Consider the following 23,280-nt stretch of genomic DNA (forward strand, 5'->3'; position numbering starts at 1 on the left):
GTTGAATTCAGGTTTTGCCACCAGGAGACGCACTGATGCTCTCTTTATCATACAGTACAGCGTGTCAGTGTGATAAGCCAGACTTTAAACACTGCACTATTGTCACACACAAAACAAATATAATACATTTGTAGTAAAGAAAATCTCCTTTTAAAAAAAGGCTGCATGTGCAGTGGAACAATGGTGCAGCTTACTTTACTGCACTAATAGATCCAATTTCCATCTTCACCCAATGAAGACTCATTTAGAGACTGACTTGGAGAGAGGCAGCTGACTGTTACAGATTTTAGGTCAGATGTAATTAGATCAATGATGGTATAATAAGTTCTCATTCTTTCTGTATAAAAGAGGCATGTGAAAATATCACATATGAAACACTTTTTATATGTTCATCACATGTGGAACATCATTATTACATGTAATGCATTCAAATTGCACACATGCGATTAAGCCATTCATAAGGAAATACGCCACATGATATTCATATGACTTCACATTTCACATGTTAGACGTAATACTGTATATATAGCAGGTAAAAAAAACTTAGTAGGCTGCTAGTTGCTAAAAGCACAGTCTTATTATTGTTGAATACAATGTTGTGCATGTTCACACTTAACCAGAGCTCAAAGTTCAGTTCACACCAATTAAAACAAACTAGTTCATGATCATGGTTCACAATTAGGATTTTGAACGAAGTTAAAAAAAAAAGTACTATTTTACATTCATGTCTTCTGTTTTTCAAAATAAAATAAAATCATCATTCACTCGTCCATATTTCCCAACATTGGTCGGATGTTTAAACTTCTTTGCCAATGACTCTCAGACTTGTTTTTGCAGACCTGGCGGGCAGAATTTGCACACAATTATGGGATTTTTTATCTACATGAAGTGGCCAGCCTGTTCCCACTCCCAGGTGGTCAAATATCAATGCGTCGTAATGCTTCTTTAGTTTCATAAGATTCACACAGTAATACCAATGCGTATGTGCCATGCATCTGAGCCAGTGTTTAATTGAATTGAAATTGAATTTATTTTTTAATAATTTATAATTTGATATGGCCAATGCAATTTAACAAAGTTCTAATATAAAGCATCAAACCGAGAGTTCAGAGCTACTGCTGTTGGTTGTGGATATGTTTACCTTTGCACTAGTAAAAAGACAGTTACGTTCTTGGTGAAAACCATCCATCCATACCTCATCCTCTTTTACAGTTCAGTCATGTCAATACTGTGCGGCTAATTGCTGTAATGATTATTAGCACTGAGAGTCATACACTACACAAATATTCACATTCTATGACACAACAGCTATTGTATATGATGGTGAGTTTCCAGGATTTAAAGGCCACCAACAAGAGATTTGATTCTTGTTAAGCAAGATGACAGATGTGGTTGTGTTGCTCCCATCTCTCATACGTATTACACTGGGGAGAAATCTGCATATACTGCACACATGAGAAGAAAATGTAAACCTGGGAATAGTGAAATTGTGTGTAAAATGACTCAAAAGATAATGATCTTGCTGAAAAAATCCATGAAAAACAAAGAAAAAATATATCTAACACTAGTACTTTGTCAAGAAAAGACAACAGAGGGCCATTTTCAGCATTTTGCAATCTACTTGTTTTGGTGTTCGAAAAAGCAAAGCTTATCAAAAGCAATGTTCAGATAAGAATGCAACATGTTTTTCTGATATTGCTGTTGGGATCATTTCTGACCTTTAAACGCCTGCATTACTTGGAATCTAATTATATAAGCCTGAAACAAATATACAAATAATATTGCAAGTATTTAATTGAATGGCTGATAAATCACAGGCTGCAAAATGGCTCCACCTTAGAAACAGTCAGTTTTGTTGGCTTTATCTGAAAGCATATGTTTGGGAGGCTGGACAGGATCATTCGCAGTACAGGAACAGATTTACCAACAGCTTCTTCCTACCAAATAATCTGCATGTGTAGCAAGTGACAGCACATACCGTCTATTTACCATCTGTGGTGCTCAAGTTGGTATCAGAGAGCTGAAGGCAGCAGATTAGAGTAACTGTAAGAAAAGACTTTTACTTCAATACTGTATATGTTCAAAAAACAACAATGGGAGCTTTTTAAGCTTCTACTGAATGCATCAGAAGTTGAGCTGTATGCAAAACTTTTCATGACTCCTAAATTTAAGACCTCAAAGTGGGACTATATTGTGTGATTGCACATTCTTTATCATATCACCAGGCATATTACGTCTTGTACTTTTTTTAATCACACTTACTCTCCCCTATAGTGAACACATAGTATATTCATATTATGAATAGTATGTCCATAGAAATATTGGGACAATACAGATGATTTGGCAACATGTGTGGTCACCTTGGTAACAGAAAGTGTTGTTTAATACTGCAGCAAACACTGGTTGAGCTGTTACTTTGTTAGGTATAGCACAAAAGAGCAACTTCCGACCCAGGGGCCAGATTAGATAATATGGAAATACCTGGGGGGCAGCTGCTTCTCACGTTAAATGAGTTATTAATTTAAAAAAAAACAAAAAAAAAAACTTTTTCATCTTTCAATGAAAAAGCAGTAGATTTTACATGTCTTTGCCATAGGGCTGGGTAATGGCAAGAATCTGGTGATACAATACGTATCACAATATGGTGGTTACGATTCAATATACTGTAATATATTGCAATACTGTAAGCAAGGCAATGCATTGTAGGTTATTAAAATCTAATTTTAGAAAAGCTATTATACAGAACACTCAACCATATGCATACAATTTGAGTTTTAAAAAAGTTCACTTTTTACACCCAGAGCAATAAGATCTGTATTTATCACAGAGTGGGTGAGTCAATGGCTAATGATAGATTACTGCTGCTCTCCCTAGCAGAAAATCTGTTTGTGGAAACACATTTGTCCAACCTGCGTAGTTCCTACAGGGAGCATGTCTACAAACTGTATGATAGTCCTGCCATGATGAGGTGAATGGAAAAATGCAAGGTGATCTTGTTTGATTAATATATATATATATATATTGTGTGGTGGGCCACATATAGTATATTGAACAACCAGACTATGAACATGCCTGGTTTAGTGAGAGCGAATAGTAAACAGTGAGGCTTATATCAATGGGATAAAACTGTGCATGCATGTATTGTGTCTGTGAATACGTTATAGTTAGGTTGGCAATTTGAATATGCGTAGGAATGGCACCACTGCCATTAAGAAAACTATGATGAGAGCTAATTACTTAATATAATAATCACTAAATCAATAAATATTTTTTCCTTCTTTTGAAATTCACAGAATATGTGTTATGTGATAAAAACGATAGAGATTTAACTTCGGCAGTCTTGAATAAAGTGTGGTTGATATGAGTAATGAGGTGTCCTTTCACATCTTCTGTTCTTCTGAGCTGTATTAGCACAGGGGACCTGAGAGCATTGCTATTGGTGAGAGACCAGACAGCCAGCATCTGTCTCTCTCACTCCTCCACTTAAACACATCCCCCCACATACACGTTCACACACTCTTACACATGCTCACACAGCAGTCCAGACATCTGGTGGGGCTCTACTGGGTCTTGCCACTGTGGTACTGGGACTCTTACAAGGACTAAAGATACTTCAGCGGTAATGACACGTCCCTATTGGCCAGACCGGGCAGAAAAACAGGAAGTGGGGACAAGACTGAGGGTCGGAGAGGTCGTTCATCTTGGGAGGGTGATTTAAATACAGTAGAAGAGAGTCACAGAGATACAGAGAGATATAACGTCCTCTGCCTGAGGCCAAGGTAGACGATGTGAGTAAATTTCAGGTATTCACCAGATTCACCAGGGTAGAGGGGTTTCAACTATGAATTCAACATGGTAATTGTAATATGTCTATTAATATATGTTATATTTTTGTTAACTGTATGACACCCAGTTTCAACCAGTATTATTATACTGTATGTGCTAAATCAATAAATACAGTTTTTGTGCGATAACATCAGGAAAATATGGAAGCCAAGCACAGCCATGCTTCCAGATACAAGCTTGTCATCTTGTGATCACGAGTTAATTATTTTGTTTTACTTGAGAAAACAAGCCTTTTTTTTTTTTAAATCCTTTGATAATGTCATAATCAACCCGTTATCACGAAAACACAAAAGGTTGTTTTATTTTATCTCCAGACAGTGAGCTTTGCTATCTCGACATAATGAGATAATTGCATGAAGGTTTCCTCTCATTAGGGTACTTATAGTGAGATGACAAAGCTTGTCTTCTCAAGTTAACTATTCAATTAAATAATGCAAAAAAAATGCCCTTTTGTTTTCTCATGATAACGGGTTATAACAAAACAATGAGAAAAAAAAAATTCTCAGACATATTACTAGATTACTGCAGGGTCACAGTAGTAATAATGGGGCAGTTGTGACTCAGAGGTAGAGCAGGTCATCCACTCATCAGAGGATTGGTGGCTCAATCCCCGGCTCCCCTAATCCAAGTATCCTTAGGCAAGATACTGAACCCTAAGTTGCTCCTAATGGCTGTTTCATTGGTCAGTGAGCATGAGTGAACAGTTACTGAATAACAGGTGGAATCACGTATGTTAGCCTCGACCACCAGTGTGTGTAAAAGTGCTTTGAGTGGTCAGATGACTAGAAAGGCGCTATACAAGTGCAGTCCATGCACCATTTACTAAAATAAAGCATAAAGCAAAAACAAACAAACAAACAACTGCATAGTCGTTTTTGATTATGAATTATCATAGCTCTCCACTTTATTGTAGTATTAAGAATGACCTGTATAGCCCAAACTGACATTTTTACCTGTCCTCTCAAATTTGAATATGTAGGTAGAAATGGATTTTACAAATGAAAATAATATACTCACTGGTGGCAGGGTTTCCGCCAGGGTTGAGAGTTACTCTGAAGGCTTGATGCCAGGTGTGGCGGCCAGGGGGAGCATCACACGGGTCAATGTAAAGCAGAACACCTCCAAAACCCAGCTCAGACAGTAGGGATAGCTGGACACACATAATACATATAAAGGCACAGTGAGCATCATTTGACACTTACAGTGCTTTAATGTGAACAGGAAATAGACAGGAAATGGTTAAATGCATTTCCACTTGAGGACATGTTGGTTGTTTTCAAACAAGCTGAAAAAACAACACTGACATATTATCACATATACTGTACAGTTGGTAAGGCATACCTGTTAGCAGAAAACTGCCAATTTACCCATACAGTATATTTCCAACACATCCTGAGGAAAATATTTGGTTCCTTAATGGCTACAGTAAATGCTTTACTATGTTCACCACCTAGTTGCTAACTGTGTTTGTCCATTTCATTTGGTGCTGGGCAGGTAGAGGGCAGTCAGTTTTATCATAGACATTTTGCTGCTGGAAACAGGAGTGATGAAAGCCATAAGACTGAACAGCAAATGAGCGGGCTAGAGAAGCAAAAAAATTAGGTGGAAGAAAACACCCCGTGGAGCTGAGGGGGACTGCAGAGTTATAAAAATACTGTCCCTCTTCACGTTAATCATTTGATCCATTGTTAATATTGTTAAATTTCTAATTAGTACAGAATTAACAATATAGATTCATTTATAATAAAAAACGAGAAATGCAAAAACAGGATATTCAATCAAATTTACTTTCAATAATATATCCCAGAAAAGTTTTGTGAATCTGACATATTGTACCTGAGATCATCTTATTGCACTGGCAGACATTCAGTATACATTTGTTACACCAGCAAATACTTGTATTCTAATGTGTACTTGCAAAAGCTGTCTATGAAATGTGGGGAACAGATGCACAGAGAGGATTTCTGCTCTGGATGTCAGTGTTAACAGTTACCCCTAACACTATCCTACAGATCATGTTCAGGACATGAAACTAAAATACTTGATGTCTCACTACATCTTCATATTGCCCAACCCCATGTATAGAATATTGACATTAACTGTTCATAACATGGGTGGCTATCACTTTTATGTCTGCTGGTGTTTTGGGCTGTTGAACACAATGTTGCAACCAATGAGCAGGACTGCTTTGTGCCACTAGTGGATTTTCATTTGATTTTGCCATCAATTTGATGAAGTGCATCGATTTTTCAGGTATTTGCTGAATCACATATTCCCATCTGGTTATTCTATCAATTGATTTTCCAGAAAAACAAAAAAACCTTTATCACAATATACAGTAAATTGATATCATTATATAAAATGACATCCACCATGATAGAGGATTTTATATTATTTATATCATCCATTCCAATATATACATATATGGACTACTGGATATCAGTGGTTTTGCAAAGGTCACATTTTAAGTGATGCTTCTCTGTGAGATTGTCTCATTACTCTAAGAAAAAATAGCATTCAATGTGCAGTAGGTGCTTATTTGTTTACATGCATTTCTGGATGGAAAATGCAGTGCCATATGCTCTTTCCAACCAAACTAGCTAAGGAAAGTGAGGGAAAATCCGCCAAAAAAAAAAAAGGCGATAGACAGAGCTATGTACACAGCTCTGCAGCAGACAAGTATGCCTTTATATTTTTTTTTACTGCACACTGGATGTCACAGATGCCCTGCAAAAGGGTAGGGGAACAGTAGCAGCCCTTGAAACAGCAAGTACTTTTGGGGAAAACGCAATGTGGAACAAATTACGTTTTCTTTAACATAATGAGAAAATGTTGCTAATTAACATATCTGCAAGTTGCAAAAATGTTGATACTGAACATATAATAAAATGTTTCCTGAAAACGTATAACAGCTACCAGTAAAATGTTCACTAATGACATATTTCAGCTTGTTTCTGCCAAAATAGGCACTCTTGCAATACTTCCAAATTTAATTAGGCCTATCTATTTTATATTATTTTTTGTATTTTATTTTTAAATCATGATCTTTCCCTAACCTTGACCAAAGTGCTTTTGTTGCATAAACCTAAGACAGGAGTCCGGACACCAACTCGAAGTTCTGGTGTCAAGGTCCTGCGCTTGTGCGATCGCCATCCTCCCCAACCACCTCCTTTCAAAGCCTATGCAGTGCATAAATGTATTGTTTTGTTACATGCAACAGACATTAAGAAAGCAGTTTCATAACATATACATATAATTTCTAGGAGACAGGAGCCCCTATTACACTGTCTGTTCAATGTAGCAATATCACAACAGAGGTACTAACTGACCCAAAACAACGTCTGTGTAAAAGGGACAGCTGGCAGGACAGGACCATAGGCTGCACGAGTGTGATGTTTTGATTACGTGTTACATGGCGCAGAGATTTAAAAAGTAGCTGGTAGTCAGCTGGCAGTCAGCTGTTAACACAAAAAGACTAACAGTGGCCGAAAATGTCTGCACTTTGGGAAAACAATGAGGTCCAGAAGCTCGTTACCCTCTGAGCAGAGGACAAGATCAGCAGGCATATAACAGAGACAGTCAATGATTGTTAATGCCATAGTTTTCGTTTAGAAAGCACTGCCGACATTATATGTCACACTAGAGGCCGACACTGCTGTATTACATGTCACGCAACATCATGCCTCTACTGTATTTCTTCCATGCTGGCATGCTGTCAAAAATCACACACTGGAGCAGCATGATGCCACCATTGTTTGGTTTTGTTTAAAAAGACAAAGGCCTCATGAAGAAGGGACCTTGTAGCAGCTCTACAGCATGATCTCTGTGTAAAAACAGGGAGGTGCAAATGCTCAGTGCAAATGTTACAGTGGTAATATCTGTTTTTTAATCTGTTACTTATTCAGTCTTTCTTTTAAATTTGGTCCAGACTAATTTGGAACAATGTTCAATCACTGCTTGAACAGAGATGGACATTATCTGTAGTGGAACATCATTGCATCATGCTGGAAAAGGACCCAAAATTAGCACATTCATCAGGGTGTCACTTTGCATCACTGCCATTCGGAGCCAATCAGAGGTGCAGACAAAATATGTCAAATCCTCATCATACCTATGCCATAGGCTCTGTGCCAACGCAGAGCCTACACAGTAACCAATGCCGTAGCCTGACGTGCACCTCCCCAGAAATGTAACTCCACGTCTATTTTTTATGCTGAAAACTGTTTCCCTCAGTGAAAACAAAGCTTTCTTTTATTTTTATTTCACAAAGAAGAAACAATAAATTATGAAGACAGTAAAGCCCCCACAAAACAGCATTTTAGGTCTTGTGTGTGATATATCCTGGCTTCATTTGAGTAGAGGAAATCTCCGCTAGTTGTTAATTTACAAAATTAAAAATGCCATAGGCTTGTGCTAGTAATGTTAGCATGTTGTATTTGTTTGGAAAAGACAAGAGCTTTGTCAAGTTACAATGAAACTGTGTGCTTGAAATTGTCATTATTAAGTTGTGTTTAATGTGTGTTTGGACTCAACTAAACTTTACAGCACTTCACACAAACCTAACCGCCTACCTGTGTTATGGAGGTGTAACTGCAGAGTGACACAGACAAACCACAGCACAAGTATAAATGCTCACAACGGTGTAGGCCATATGCGTAGGGTATGGCATAGACTCTGCATAGAGCTGACACACAAGTATAAATCAAAAGTATAAATAAAAGTGGAAAGTGAGCTTTAGTTTACAGCTGCGTGTGGTTCTTTGTGGCAAATTAATATAATACTGAACTGACTTCCCATTCATTTAATTCTTTATGTTTTTTTGTTGTTCATATGGCTGGTTGTCTATTTCATGATGATCAAAGGTTATGCTGTATTGCTGTTTATTTAGCACACATGACTGGTAATGATAGATGGAGAATAGTTGCTGGGTGGGAGGAAGTGTGTTGCAGCTGCCACAGTGCACAGCAGTATTTCATTGTTGTCCATGGGAAATGTAGCGTCCTTGTTTTTTATGAGCGTGGATGACTATTTTATTGAATATGTGACACCAACCACGGTCATTCTCTTCTCATCACAACTCTGTCCTTCACTGGAAAACAGGGACACCACACACACACACACACACACACACACTGACATACACATTTACAAACACTAACAGACACTCAATTATGCACAAAAGACACACAATATCACCCACTTATAATAAAACACGCTAATGCAGAGATTTTTATGCATGTACAACGCATAAACATACTGTTTACAAGCCATGTGGTCTGCACACACTTTTGCACATGCACATGCATTCACGTGGAAAAACTTGTTTTTGCACACTTATGTTAACAAGAACATGGCTACAGAGAACACTGACACACACATACACATGACTGACATTCATATGGACATAAATGCATTAAATATAATCATAACAAAATGTTCACAAATGTTGATTGGAATTTACAGATTATAATGAAAAGCAAGATTCAATACATTTACTAAAAAAAATAAAATAAAGTACAACAGGGTCATTGACTGATTCTGAAATTAGTTGGTACTAATGGAACTCATTGACTTAAGCTAACATGGGCAAAACATGTGTTCTATGTTTGTGTATCAAATATAAATGTAGCTGTAGGTGTAACATTGGGCCTGCAGTCACCGTCACACACTCATTAGTGAGAGTACAAGCCTCATCAATCATCCTTCCCCATTTATATGTAAAGGGCGATCATTTCTCTCTGCTGCTGACACACAGAGGCATTATGAGGCACACATGATCAAATTTGTCACAAACTGTGGGCGAGGAGGAAAAATGGGTCAGCAGCCTGTTGCTAGCAGGGTCCCATGTGGCAGGAGGTGGTCTGATTTAATGGCTTTTTAAAAGTCTAACTGTGTAAATGTAAATGCAGTATGGCGACCCCTCTTTGAACATTTCCTCTCCTTTTTTTGGTAACCTCCATTTACTCCTGTTATGGCTCATTAGCCTGTCATTTACAACTAACCTCACATTCAGAAGTAGAGTAATGCTCAATGAATAAAGCAAAGGAAACGGCTTCCTTGTAAGTTTAGGGTCTACTGTATATTTATTAAACTACTAAAAGTGAAACTTTGAACTTCAGTGAAATGACAGTTGAAGGTCCAGTGTATAGGATTTAAGGGGATATACTGGCAGAAATGGAATATAATATTTGCAGTATATTTTCATTAGTTTATAATCACCTGAAAATAGTAATTGTTGTGTTTTTATTACCTTGGAATGAGGTGTTTATATTGACATATGGAGTGGGTCCTCTCCCATGGAGACCACAAGGTTTTTTCTACAGTAGCCCAGAACGGACAAATAAACTGGCTCTAAATAGGGCCATTCACATATTCCCATTTTCACATCAGCCACTGTAGTTCTCCTCAGGGCTGGGCAATTTGTAGGCTATATCGTGATACACAATATATATCGTATTATTTTAAAATCTCCTCTGAGTACTGTAGATGACTGAAATGCAAGATTATGAGATGAACTACATATAAGGTGATAGGGAATCTGTTATAAAAGAGGGGGCAATGCCATTAAGAGTCTTAAAAACCAGAAGAAGGATTTTAAAATCAATTCTAAAAGATACTGGAGGCCAGTGAAGGTTACGTAAAACAGGAGTTATATGGTCTCTCTTTTTAGTTTTTGTTAAAACCCTGGCAGCAGCATTCTGAATGGTCTGTACTTTTGCAATTGCAGTTTTAGGTAGGCCAGTGTAAAGGGCATTACAATAGTCAAGACGACTGGAAACAAAAGTATGGACAAGCTTCTCAGCATCCTGCTGGCTCGGTAGAGGTCGTACATTAGCTATATTGAGTAAATAAAAAAATTCAGTTTTGGTTAATGAGTTAAAATGAGCTTTAAAATTTAGATCACAATCAAAAATGACACCGAGGTTTCTGACTAGAGGTCGTGTCTGTGTGGCTAGATGACCCAGTTTAGTGAGAACCAGGTCCCTCTTACTTTTGGGGCCAACGAGGAGGATCTCAGTCTTGTCTTCATTTAGTTTTAGGAAGTTCTGGCTCATCCAATCATTGACAGCTGGCAAACAGTCAACAAGATTAGACAGGGGATTTGGGTCATCTGGCTTTACAGACACATACAGCTGTGTGTCATCAGCATAGCTGTGATAAGACACACCAAACTGACGAATGATAGATCCCAATGGCAACATAAAGATTGAAAACAACAAAGGTCCTAGGACACTGCCTTGGGCCACACCATAGTCAACATTAATTGTCTCTGATATGTGTTCCCCAATTCTGACCTGAAATGAAGTGAAACCAGAGAAGAACTGTACCAGATGGACCCACCCATTACTCAAGACGGCTGAGTAGAAGAGCGTGATCAATAGTGTCAAATGCGGCACTAAGGTTGAGGAGGATCAGGACAGAAATATTCCTACTATCAGCATTTACTCTAAGATCAAAGCAGAACCACTGGTGTTTTTATTTTGAAGCACCCAGCTAATCTTGTCCAGGAAGTGTTGATGTTTTTACTTTGAACTTGCAGCTTCTGGTCAACAGTTGTTGTTAGCAGTTAGCGCAAAGTTAAACTGTTACAGCAGCACCGTTAAACGTAGGGATTTATTCACTGTGAGCTGGAAATAACAAACAGCTCTCCAGTTCATATATGAACAGTATTAAGTTGTACTAGTGCTCCATGGTCACTAAATGTGGCTAAATAGTCATGGTCTGAGGAATGTTCAAGCTATTATTAATCCCATTACATTAAACTGTTAACACATTCCTATTAAATCTGATGATCTATTCACTGTGAGATGGAAACAAGCTGCAAGCTGCAGTTGGTGGCAAAATGCTACTACATACTGATGCTATGAGAAACACGCCTCACCTGCAGCTCACACATTGTCGCTCAGCAGAAAGTGTAGTGTAGTGTGTGTGAGTATCATATTTGTGTGTGTTCTTGTGTGTGTGTGTGTGTGTGTGTGTGTGTGTGTGTGTGTGTGTGTGTGTGTGTGTGTATGTGTGTGTGTGTGTGTGTGAGAGAGAGAGAGAGAGAGAGAGAGGGAGAGATCTACAGGAGAGAAAAAACAACAACAATGTGACCATTTACACTTCATGATATGGTCATTTTATTTATTCCACGTTGAACAAGCCGCCATACATCGAGAACATTCGATTTATCACCCACCCCTGGTTCTCCTACACATTTGATTCACTGAAGAAGTCTCAGATGTTAGACCGTTAGATGCCTCTAAACCCCACACATGACACCTTTAAAAATTGCCACAACAGTGCCAATCCAAGGACTCAGGGCGGAGCGGAGCAAAGTCTCTGAGAGAAAGTTAGAGCAGATGAGCCCGATCAGCTGGCTGATTGTATTTACTGCCCAGATGTAACTTTCCACACCTGGAGTGTGTGGAGGAGCCAAGCCCAATAAAAAACACCAACGCAGGGAGTGAAGGACAGACAGTGGGCTCTAGTTTCCCGGCGCGGCGCAAGGTGGCGCAGGGTGGCAAACCCTGCGCAGAGCTAGTTTCGAGCAGCGCAACCCAAGGCGCGCTCAGTTTGGTAGTTTGGCAGACCGAGGTGCGCTGAGATGGGTGTGGCATCGCAGCAGGGGGAAGTGTCGACAGATCCAGCTTGGCGCAGTGACAGTTTTGTGCCAAAAAGCTTCGCCGAAGGTGCGCTAAAAGCTCGCCAGCTGAAACCAGGTCTACTGTCAGCGCAGGCGGAGCGCAGCTGGTGTAAGCCGAAGTTTGGCTGACCAGCAGACAGTGCGTACACGTCACCAAAACCACACAGGCAGGTTTCCAGAATATCAGGCACATTAACAATGCAATAAATACCCAAAAAACACTATTCAATGCAACTATCTGCAATCAGCACATAAATGTATCTCTATATCGACTGTCCCGTCACATCTGATGTCAGATCAAAGGGGATTGGCCGTCTGACGCTGCTGCTCTTCTGCCATGGCGAATTGAGTAAACTCTCATTACGCCTTCGCGCGGCGCATTTAAGGGCGAGGAGAGGGGGTCATTTGATTGGTGTGATGTGTGTAAAACCCACTCCACGCCTTCTCTCCTCCCTCTTTCTGACTTGTGCAGGTAGGAGGGACGGAGGTGGGAAAGAGGAGTAGCTGCACCAGCGCGCACGGTGTGCCAAACTTGCAAAATCAGCCTGGCCACACCCAGTTGGCGAAGCCCAGGTGTGCTGCGCCTCCGCCTCGCCCGGTCTGCGAAACTAGAGGCCATAGTGTTCCTGTAAATGACACATTGCAGTTTTTTCCTGTTTATTCTGCTTAGGCTCTGTAAAAAACATATAATGGTAGGGAAAGCACTGTTTTTTAACAGTGTCTGCATTTTGGACAATTCCGTGATATTCTGTTTTTTACAGCTGACCCATTTTTATTGTCAAATTCTGAGGTTCCATCCATATTTTTTGCATCATGGAAATCGTAGGGCCCTATTCTTGTCTTATTTGTGGTCTGATGAACAAAGAGAGGGCGTGAACTACGCAAGGAGGGGCTGAGCAAATGCTTTGTGTGCAGCTCTACAGTGGAATAAAATGAAATAGATCAATGTATGGGAAACAAAGTGAAGTTCATGAATATGCCTGTTTGCCTGGTGAGAGGGGCTAAGGACAGAGAGGAAGAGCTGCAGGAGGAGGGTCGTTTTTTTGTTTGTTTGTTTGTGCCTTTTCCAGTATACTGCCTAACCTAGCTTTAAGTTGTAAAGATTATTCTTGACCTTGAAAATAACAGTTTGAACAACAAAAAATCCCAACACAAGGTCACTTTACTAGTTTTTCCGAAGCTCTCAACCAAAGAGTAATTCTTAAATGTTTGATCTATATAGAAACAAGTTAATTGTTGTCGTCTGAAGTAAAATATCTCTTTTGGCGCATGTATCACTTCAATGTCAACAAACTCACATATTTTTGACAGGAATTTGAGATATTAGTTCAATCGCTGCAGTCTCTAGCAGATTAGGTTTGTTAGTTCACTGCACAAAGCAAAAACAAATGGGGATGAAGCTTTTAGATTTTCACGTAGAAAGAAGTTTTGCACTGAAGTTTTGCACCTAAACCTGCGGTGTAAGAGATTATCAATCATGTGATATGACAAGATAGAAGTCACTGTCAAAAATAAGTATCACACTTAATATGTTAATATTTATTGAGCCACTTGACATACATTGAAAGAACTGTGTCAGACCCACTTACAGTATAAATTTCCATTCCTCTGAATTGCGTCAAGCCCACATGGAGTTTGCATTCAGGTTCGTGTAATTAAATTACATTTAATTTAATGGAAGCTTTATAAATTAATCAGTAATTAACATGTAAGTACAGGTTTATGTTTTAATTAACAAGATTGGAATTTATATTTTCCCTGTCATCTTCTAATTGATAGGAGAACTGCTTTGAGCTGAATGTGGCACACATCCAGGCAGGAACGGGCCTAATCAATCAATGCATTGCTAATGTTATTTCTTATTAAAGCAGATGGATTCAGACATATTTGCACTGAAGGAGTGCAGATACAGGAGTCAGGTATGATAAATTTATGGCAAAAATAATATGAGGAATTAGAGATGCATGACTAGCCATATACATTAGGCCCTGTTCAGTAAAAATATCCCTGTGCAGCAAGCTGTACTTAGATATTTTAAAGGGCAGTGAGCTATATCTGGATGCAAGTATATTAAAATACCCAAGATCATTTTGAAAATTCAGTTTTATACCCCCTCATTATAGGAAAATCATTTTTTGAGTCATACCTTGCACTTATTTTCAAAGATCAAAAGATCTCATTCCTCAGTCTGGGTGGATATTTTTTTCCTGCTGCAGGATTATAGTATCAGGTAGATCTCAAGTACAGCAGTAAATCACATGTGTGATTCCCTTATCAGCAGAGCAGAGCGGTAGCACTTTGCAGAGATTTGATTTGATCTTACCTTGTACAGCAAAGGTGCTTGGCCAAGCTTGACCACGGCAATCTGGTTGGTGAGGTTCAGGCTGTCTTTGGCTCTCCTGAGGTCGTCCACAGTGGCGTACTGCACATCGACCACCTCCCCCTGATGTGGAGAAACAGCACAGAGGCTCAGTGGGGTCAGCAGTTACTGAAATCATTAAATGCCCTTTAATCAAATGTTCTCCCAAGTGCATAATATGCCATCCAGATGGCAGGTAACTTATATGTGTTTATATGCCTCAATCAGCTGTGTGCTCATTGGCTTTTTTATGCTCTGTGGTTGACCTTACTCTGCATTAGGGCAGGGTGTTAAATCTTAATCATTTCTGACCAAAATGTGCCTGTAGCATAGAGGGTTGAAAACTGTTGAGTCCTGGGAGTTAAAACAGATTTCTTCATCAGATTTGGTTTACATTTAGTTTGAAGCAGATATTTCCAGTTTTAAATTAGCTAATTTGTACTTCATTATAAAAATTAAACTAAATTGAGTCCACTAATGGCTTCCAATATTGAGTGAATATAAAAGTCACTCACACAATTTTTAGGAAGAAGGTCAGTTTACTGTTCATGGGGAGTGCTAATCAGCTTGTGAAAACTGTTGTATATTGTCATCTGTGGCGCTGGAGGGGATTTTTAAAGGTTCAGTGTATAGGATTTAGGGAGATATATTGGCAGAAATTAAATACAATATAATAAGTATTTTTTCCTTAGTGTATATTGACCTGAAAATAAGAATTGCTGTGTTCTCCTTGCCGTAGAATGAGCCATTTATATCTACATTAGGTGCATTTCTCTGTTTTTGGAGATCACAATGTTGCACCACCATGTTTCTACAGTAGCCCAGAACAGACAAACCAAACACTGGGTCAAGATAGGGCCATTTGCGTTTTCGCATTTTTTTGTTGAAAGAAGCCCAACTGCAAGGAAGGAATTCCAGCCAGGAGAAATTTTAGCTGGTTGAAATCTGCAATTCACCAATAGACTCACAAATCACACTAAAATCTTACACACTTCACCATTAAGGTCTGAGAAAATAACCCATATGATGTCACAAGATTTATCTCTGCTTGAGCTCAAAGATGAAAATCAGTAAAAATCCTGATTACAAACTTAAGGGTTGTGGAGCTTGAAAAATGTGGATGTTTATGTATATGTTAGACATAAGATGTTATGTATATGACAAACAGACACTCTGGGGTTGCATCCTCGGAAATGTAGGATCCAGCATTTCTGGAGCTTGACCCATACAAGAGATAGTCAGGTCAAGTCAGGATATCTTGCCCTCTGCTGCTTTGATTCTGACCATTCCTTTCAAAATCTGTCTCTTGTGAGTTGAGCTTGTGAGAGGAGAACAACACTAAGTTGCTGGAGTACCCCTTTAAACACTGCCGTGTTAAAGAGACTCTGAAATATTTTTTAGAGAGTTTTTTAGAGGAATTACCAATAACAACAATTATATAAATTGCCAGTGTGTAATCATTCCTGATGTAGGCATTTTAATCAATATAACAGCACTTCAGTAGAATCTGATTACCACCCGTTGGAGTGACTTTGGCCAAGTGTGTGTGTGTGTGTGTGTGTGTGTGTGTGTGTGTGTGTGTGTGTGTGTGTGTGTGTGTGTGTGTGTGTGTGTGTGTTTTGAGGTGTCTGTGTGTGTTTTTGTGTATATGCACGTGTGTCTCTGTGACTGAGCGGCTGACTGAGTTATCATCTTCCAAATTAAAGTGACCTAGAAGTTGTTGAGGAAAGTCAAAGCATTACTTTTTGGGGTCTCTCTCTCTCCCTTCTCCCCCCTCTCTGTTTCTCTTTGCCCCCTCTCACTCTCTTCCTCCCCTCCCCACCCCATCACTGCATCACCTGGGCCTGATTCATTTTTCATGTGGCCAGGGGGCGAATGTAACACGATGCTGCAGTGGAGAGTAAGTGAGGGAGAGTGCAAGATAGCGCCTGAGTCTGTGTGTGTGTGTGTGTGTGTGTGTAAGTGTGTGTGTGTGTGTGTGGAGAAAGAGATAGAGAGAGAGAGAGAGAGAGAGAGCGCACATCTTTTGCATCAGGGGAGCCCAGGAGAGGACAGCGAGGGAGATTTATCGCTCCTGCCTGCATTTGCATCATAAAAGTCCTCCATTTAAACTGCAGACCATGGAACAGTACAAGACGCAGCAAATTGAAATATAGGAGAATCTCTATACGCACTTTGATGGTGCTGCTTGAACTAGATCCATCTCTCTTTCCACTCTCCCTTTTTTTCTTTCATTTCATTTCATCTCACCGCGGTAATGAAATTAACAATGTAAGTGGTCTCTGTCTGGCTGACGCTGTGAGCATCATTCTCATGTTGAGATGATGAATATTTCCTCTTAACCCAGGTTGAGTTTTTGAAGGATGAGAAGAGAACCAATATATCTTGGACCCTGTCAGAGTCCAATACATTTGAAAAGTTTTACTGTATAAAATGATAAATATTAAATGTATTTGCCACAGTTTCATTCTGGTGTTTTTAAACTGCATTTAGTTCAACATGGGAGATTTAAACTCTCCACCCAAAGCCATGCTAATACAAAGCTTTAATAAGAGTTTGTTGCCTTTTAAGGGGGGTTTCCTTACAGGCTTCACAGACTGGCACTATTGAAGCTGATGAGTAAAGTTATATCTGCACCCACATCATAACAGAAAAAGCTTCAATTGACCAAGGACCTAACTGGACAACAGAGGTGACACATTTTCTAAATGTCTTCATATTTTTTTTTATCCACTTAGAAGAGCTCGAGGGGAATCCAAACCTATCAAGAGATGATGTTTAGGCAGAGACAATCCATGAGAAAATAATGTTTCTGGAATGTGAAAAAAAATCAGTTCATTCATTGGGCCGACTGCCTGCAACTTTAAGGTATAATGTTTACTTGTAATGTTACTCAATGCAAAAACCCCGCCATTTTTAATATCCCACTGAGAGAGACTCTCACTCCAGCCTGTTCTTTTTCGTTCTTAAAATGTTAACATGCAACCTCATTCTGTGGACGATAAATGAGGTGCAGACTTCCCTCTGTGTTGATGATGAGGAAATACAGCGAGAGTTGGACTGAGCAGTGAGAGACAAGAACCCCCGCCCACATTTAAGAGTACTGTTTGTGGTGAAAACGCTAGGGACCTAGGGTCTAGGTAACATGTCTAATGCCTGGTTCACACGACACGATATCAGCCTGATTATAGCCCGACACAGCAACGTACAGTGTTGGCATGGATCGTGAACGACAAAGAGTGTCGTACACAATAATCCATCGTTTCATCTCGGGTAGTGTTTCATCGTAGACGACAACTGATGCCATGTCTGTGACACCTCATGACGTTCCAACAGAAAGTCTAGCATGTTTGATTTTCTTTTTGTTGTTCATGATTTCTCCCGTCACTTTGACCAATAGAGAGACAGAGGGATAAGCTGCCGTGGACAACTGTACGGCAATAGGAAAAATTATGGCATTAAACAGCAGAAGCACCTTAGCAACCTGCTGAGTACTGCCGTTAGCATCAAGCTAGCAAAGAATGTTTTTTCTTTAAAATGGAGATGGACATAAAGTAAGAAAATTAAAAAATAGCGGCGGAGCTTTTACTCACCACAACTGCAGAGGCTACCAGCTTCATTTGAAACAGACTACATTATAAATGGGCTGTTATTTATTAATCCCTCTGTATTTTTATATTCTTCTTCTTTGAGTTAGCTGCTAACTGCTATCAGGTACTTTTTAAATCTCTTTTGTTGGGTCAGATGCGTAACATATTGTCAAAACGTCACACCTGTGCCACCTATGATCCCATCCTGCCATCTGTCACAAGGTGGAACAATCGTATGTCACTTGCAGAGGCAGCCTAAAAGTGACAGGACTACTGACACAGTGAGTAGCTAACCTCTTAGAGTTGGTGCCCCATGTACAAAGGCTATGCCTTTGCCCCAGCGGCTGCAGGATTGATTCTGGTCTGCATGTCATCCTCTCTCTCTCCCAGTTTCAACTACTACTACTAAAACAAGTGTGATAACAGCGATGTCATGTGGTCTCCTCAGATGATGTAGGACAACCACTGCTCAACCCAGCTTAGTCTTGGCAAGGTGCTGGAAACATCAATAACTCCAAACAGAAGAGACTTTCACACACTTCTGTCTATGCAATATTCTGCAGTAATACTGCAGAGATCTAAGTGTGTAGAATTATGTTTCTACCATGTGCTCTCCTAGGAAAAGTCCCTCTCCTTGACGATGGTTTATAAGTATGTCTCAAGTCCTACTCTCCGGTACAGGTCTTTTTTAGTCACACGTAAACTTTAACAAATATGGGCCCTGATATACATCAAATCCTAATCTCGAAGAAATTATGCAGGGTACAAAAGAAGGTACATAGCTGGAATGGAAAAAAAGGAAGCATGACTCCCTTCCCTGGTCTCTCTTTCTAAATACAGAGTGTGTAAAGGCAGGGAGAATGGTGAAGAAAAGAGGAGCAGCCATGCAGGGAGGAGACAGAGGAGGTCATGGATTGTTTCTGCAGTCTACTGATTGAAGGCTGCTCAAATCCACCCTGTAATTAACTCTTATCACATCAAGTAAATGAAGTGCCTTCACAATCACACTGTCATTATGTCAGACAACAAGGAGCAGCAGGCTGAAAGAGGGCCAGTGTTGGGAAAGCCATTCACAAAGTCTTCACAAGCTACCAGTTACTGCACCCAGCAAGAGGCAGAATCACAGCAAATCCTAATTATAGAGATATAGTTTATTGATTGCAGTGACAAAACTTTTTCGAGTGGTCACCTCATACAAAACCATAAAAAACAAAACTGCAGAGATAAGATGAAGCTGGAAACATGTAAATCTGCAGAAAATCATTGTCTGACTGTAATAAAATGTAGTAAAATACAGTATGATGTATGGGCATTGTAGAAGTGATCAGGCTGCTGTGGAAAATGTAATAATCCAGACACTCAATCATTTAATATTTAGTAAGATTCATTAATATGACAGCTTCTTACTCTGAGAACCCACCAGTGTGAGTGTCACTCCCTGTCCATCAAAATTAAAGAGTAATGCACCATCAGATTCTTAAAACACATTTATGCCCCCCTTGAGACATTATGTGGGTACCTGTGTTGTAGCTGGCTACAGTCTTTTCTTTGTGAGGCCCTGCTAGTGTTTAAGTGTGTCTTGTGTTCTGGTACAGAGTGTATAGAGTGAAACAATTAACCCTTTTCCACCAAAATTAGCCTACCCAGTCTCACTCCGAAATCGTCAGATACTTGAGTCACTTTGTCAGTGACTTCAGGTGCCAGACACCGAAGAAAAAAGCCATCCTTTCACGTTGGCATAAAACATGGCTGGGTGCTGTTATTGTTTAATGACGCCCAGCAGCATCAGGGGGAATGCGGTGGGACAACAACAAAAGTCAAGGTGGCTGAAGTCCAAGTAGGGTAGGTGGACTTTGAGACAAGGGTACGGGGAGTGCTAAGTGCTAACTTATTTTCAGGTTTAAGGACTCATTTCTGGGGCACTCTATTGACTGCCTTTGGACTGATTATGAATGGGGCAGCCATACACAAAGGCAAGCATGGGTAAAGGGACAGAAACCACGGTATACACACCTACTAACACCCTAATACCCTGATCTACAGGAACACTATTATTTTATTTCATTTAAAATCATATTTCTTTCATGTATGTATCTATCTGTTGGTCTCTAGGTTGTTTGCACAGAACTACTGTGGACTATCTTCACTACTGTAGTGGGGTCTTTGCAGGTCACCCTAAAAAATCAATCAGACAGCTGCAGCTGATTCCAAATGCTGCTGCTCGAGTTCTCACTAAAACCAAAAAAGAAGAGCACATCACTCCACTTCTGAGGTATTTACACTGGCTTCCTGTCTGTCAGAGAATCAACTTCAAAATACTACTGTTGCTTTATAAAGCACTGAATGATTTACATTTCTGACTCCCTGCTACAGTATTAACTCTCAGGTCATCTGGGACAGGGCTGCTTTGTGTCCCTAGAGTCTTAACATGGAGAAGCAGCGTTTAGTTTTTACGCACTACATATCTGCAGCAAACTCCCAGAAACTGCAGGTCTGCACCAACTCTTTTACCACCACTTTAACTTTTATTCTTGTATTTTATACCTGTCTTAGTATATTTTAAGTTTTTTTTATTTTCTATTCACTAGTTCTTTAATGAATTGCTTTTAGATGTCCTTTTATAATGTGTTTCTTTTGCACCTTGTCAAGATGCTTTTGATGTTAAAGTAGAGCACTTTGAATTGCCTTGTCGCTGTAATGTGCTATGTAAATAAATTTGCCTTGCCTTGTGTTTTGTAATGTTATGTATGAAAAGAGAAATGTGTTGCATAATGGCATGTGTACAGTAGTCCACTTTGAAAAGTGGAAATTGCTCTATATTTTGCAATATCAATATCTTGTTTTTGCCGCACTTCAAAATGGCATTGGAATTGACACTATGAATCACACTCACAGGACGAGCAATCATTAAAGGAAACAGAAGTGCCACTAAACTGCTGCATAATGTGGCCCGGCTACATTTTTAAACTACACTTATGGGTTCATTTTCTACTCTTGCTCACAGGGCATGGTTGTTAAACACAGCAAAAAAATATTGAACTGGAAGACCTCCACCACTTTAAATGGTAAAAAGATCATTATGCTATCACGATGTGTCTGTCTGCCTATTTCTGCCGTACGTAGTCACAATACTGTGAATTAATTCTTGTGCAGACAGAAACTGCAGAATATTCATAATCACACTGCAGGCTGGCCTTATGGAGGAGATGATTTTATTAGATTCTAGAGCACATGTGCTTTCATTTGCATATTAATGAGGAAAAACATTTTTTTTTCTTTAAACTGGAGGAACTCCATTATGCTCCAAGAGGCTGAGTTCATATTAATAGCAGCCATGATTTATGTGGAGATAAGTATGATGACATAGTACTAGTTTCTAAATAATGCTAATTACCTTGATTACAGATCTTATTACTTAGCTTGTTATGTTAAATGATTGTGGTTGATGAGGGATTAGGCAGCTCAAGTGTCTTGTTAATTTAAAACCTGTATATTAATTTTGACATAATTTCTACTGGAGAGCAGGACAGTGAATGGAATTAGAAATTTTTTTATTCTGGTGGTGAGTCTCAGAATACTTCTGCCCGTATATTGGCTTTAATTATATCTAATTTCTAATGAAAGGTTCGGCTAGACTCAAAGTAAATTTAGCACAGTTTATAGACACATAATATTCTGTATGTTTTATTTCACTATAAAAGACAAGTAAGTGAAATGATTTGACAAAAGCCAGATAATACAGCATGACCTCCATATTCATTATGTATTATATTGTTTATGCTGTTGGGATCTAATTAATCATTCATTAACATATCATTTTTGATTGTTCCAACAAAGCAGTAATAGTTTACATAGAGGAGGCAAATCCTGCAAATGTTTACTCTGTCATTATGAATGCAAATATGCATATGATGCACACATACTGTTCCTTCCTTCCCTCCTACCCTCTGTAGAACTTCTGCAATATATATAATAGTCTATTTATAATGGCCTATTTATAATTGGTAGCGTGGGCTGTTTAGGTGTAAGTGATTGTATGCATATGTGTGGGTGTTTTTATGCATGTGAAGATGGGTGGTAAACCTTGAGGATGTGGGGAGTATGGGTATAGAAAGTAAGGAGGTGTATGAATAGGGACGGGGAGAATGTAGGGCTGCTGGAGGATGGGATACAATAAGGAAGGTTTTGCTGTGGATACAGAACCAGAGATGTAGTGGGGGGAAAAAACGAACAAGCCATAGCAACTTTACTGGTGTGACCACAGTCTTGCTAAATCCAAGCATGGCGGCATAAATTCAACAAAGACAACCCTGGATGTATAAGGAAGAACATGCCTCTCATTGCTGCTGTGAGATGAGGTAGTTACGCTGCTGCATCTTGGTGGCTTGTTTTTGGCTGTTCATCAGAAGTTTTAGGGGGACTGTGTTTTTCATTGAGAAAAAAATGACTTTGTTCAGCGTAAGGTTTTAGTTTATTTGGAACAAGCACATAATTTTGTTGTAGTTGCTTTTGGCTACTATACATAAACAATAAAAAATAAACAAGATGGAGATAGGATTGCCTTTTCAAGGGCATACATAGCAAATTGCACTGTTTTTAATTTAATGAGAGTTTTTCTTTAAACACAGGCATATTTTCAAGGTGATAATCACTCATAAGTGCCCATTCTCTACCAAACACATTGTTGGAGGGCCCACTCTCTCTATGCCCCCCCCCCACCTCACGGGCCCCAGTGCAACCACACTGCTTGCACTGTCTATATTTACGCCCCTTGAGCCCAGTCGCCAGAAGAAAATGTATGTTTCATATATATCAAATAAATGTTTCTAATGTGAAGTAGTTTATGAGCTCACTCT

The 23,280-nt window shown here is 39.3% G+C and overlaps 1 protein-coding gene across 1 annotated transcript in view; it reads right to left on the reverse strand.

Annotated features, from left to right (window-relative positions):
• LOC126396257 (inactive N-acetylated-alpha-linked acidic dipeptidase-like protein 2) overlaps window positions 1–23,280 on the reverse strand; it is a 770,727-nt gene that overhangs the window by 329,582 nt on the left and 417,865 nt on the right. Inside the window, exons 7-8 of the mRNA XM_050054195.1 lie at window positions 14,799–14,918; window positions 4,864–4,996 (exon numbers count right to left, since the gene is read on the reverse strand). Coding sequence (XP_049910152.1) covers window positions 4,864–4,996; window positions 14,799–14,918 — 253 coding nt within the window. The remainder of the gene's footprint in view (window positions 1–4,863; window positions 4,997–14,798; window positions 14,919–23,280) is intronic.

Source organism: Epinephelus moara, chromosome 10 (assembly GCF_006386435.1).
Source record: "Epinephelus moara isolate mb chromosome 10, YSFRI_EMoa_1.0, whole genome shotgun sequence".
Taxonomy (NCBI): domain Eukaryota; kingdom Metazoa; phylum Chordata; class Actinopteri; order Perciformes; family Serranidae; genus Epinephelus; species Epinephelus moara.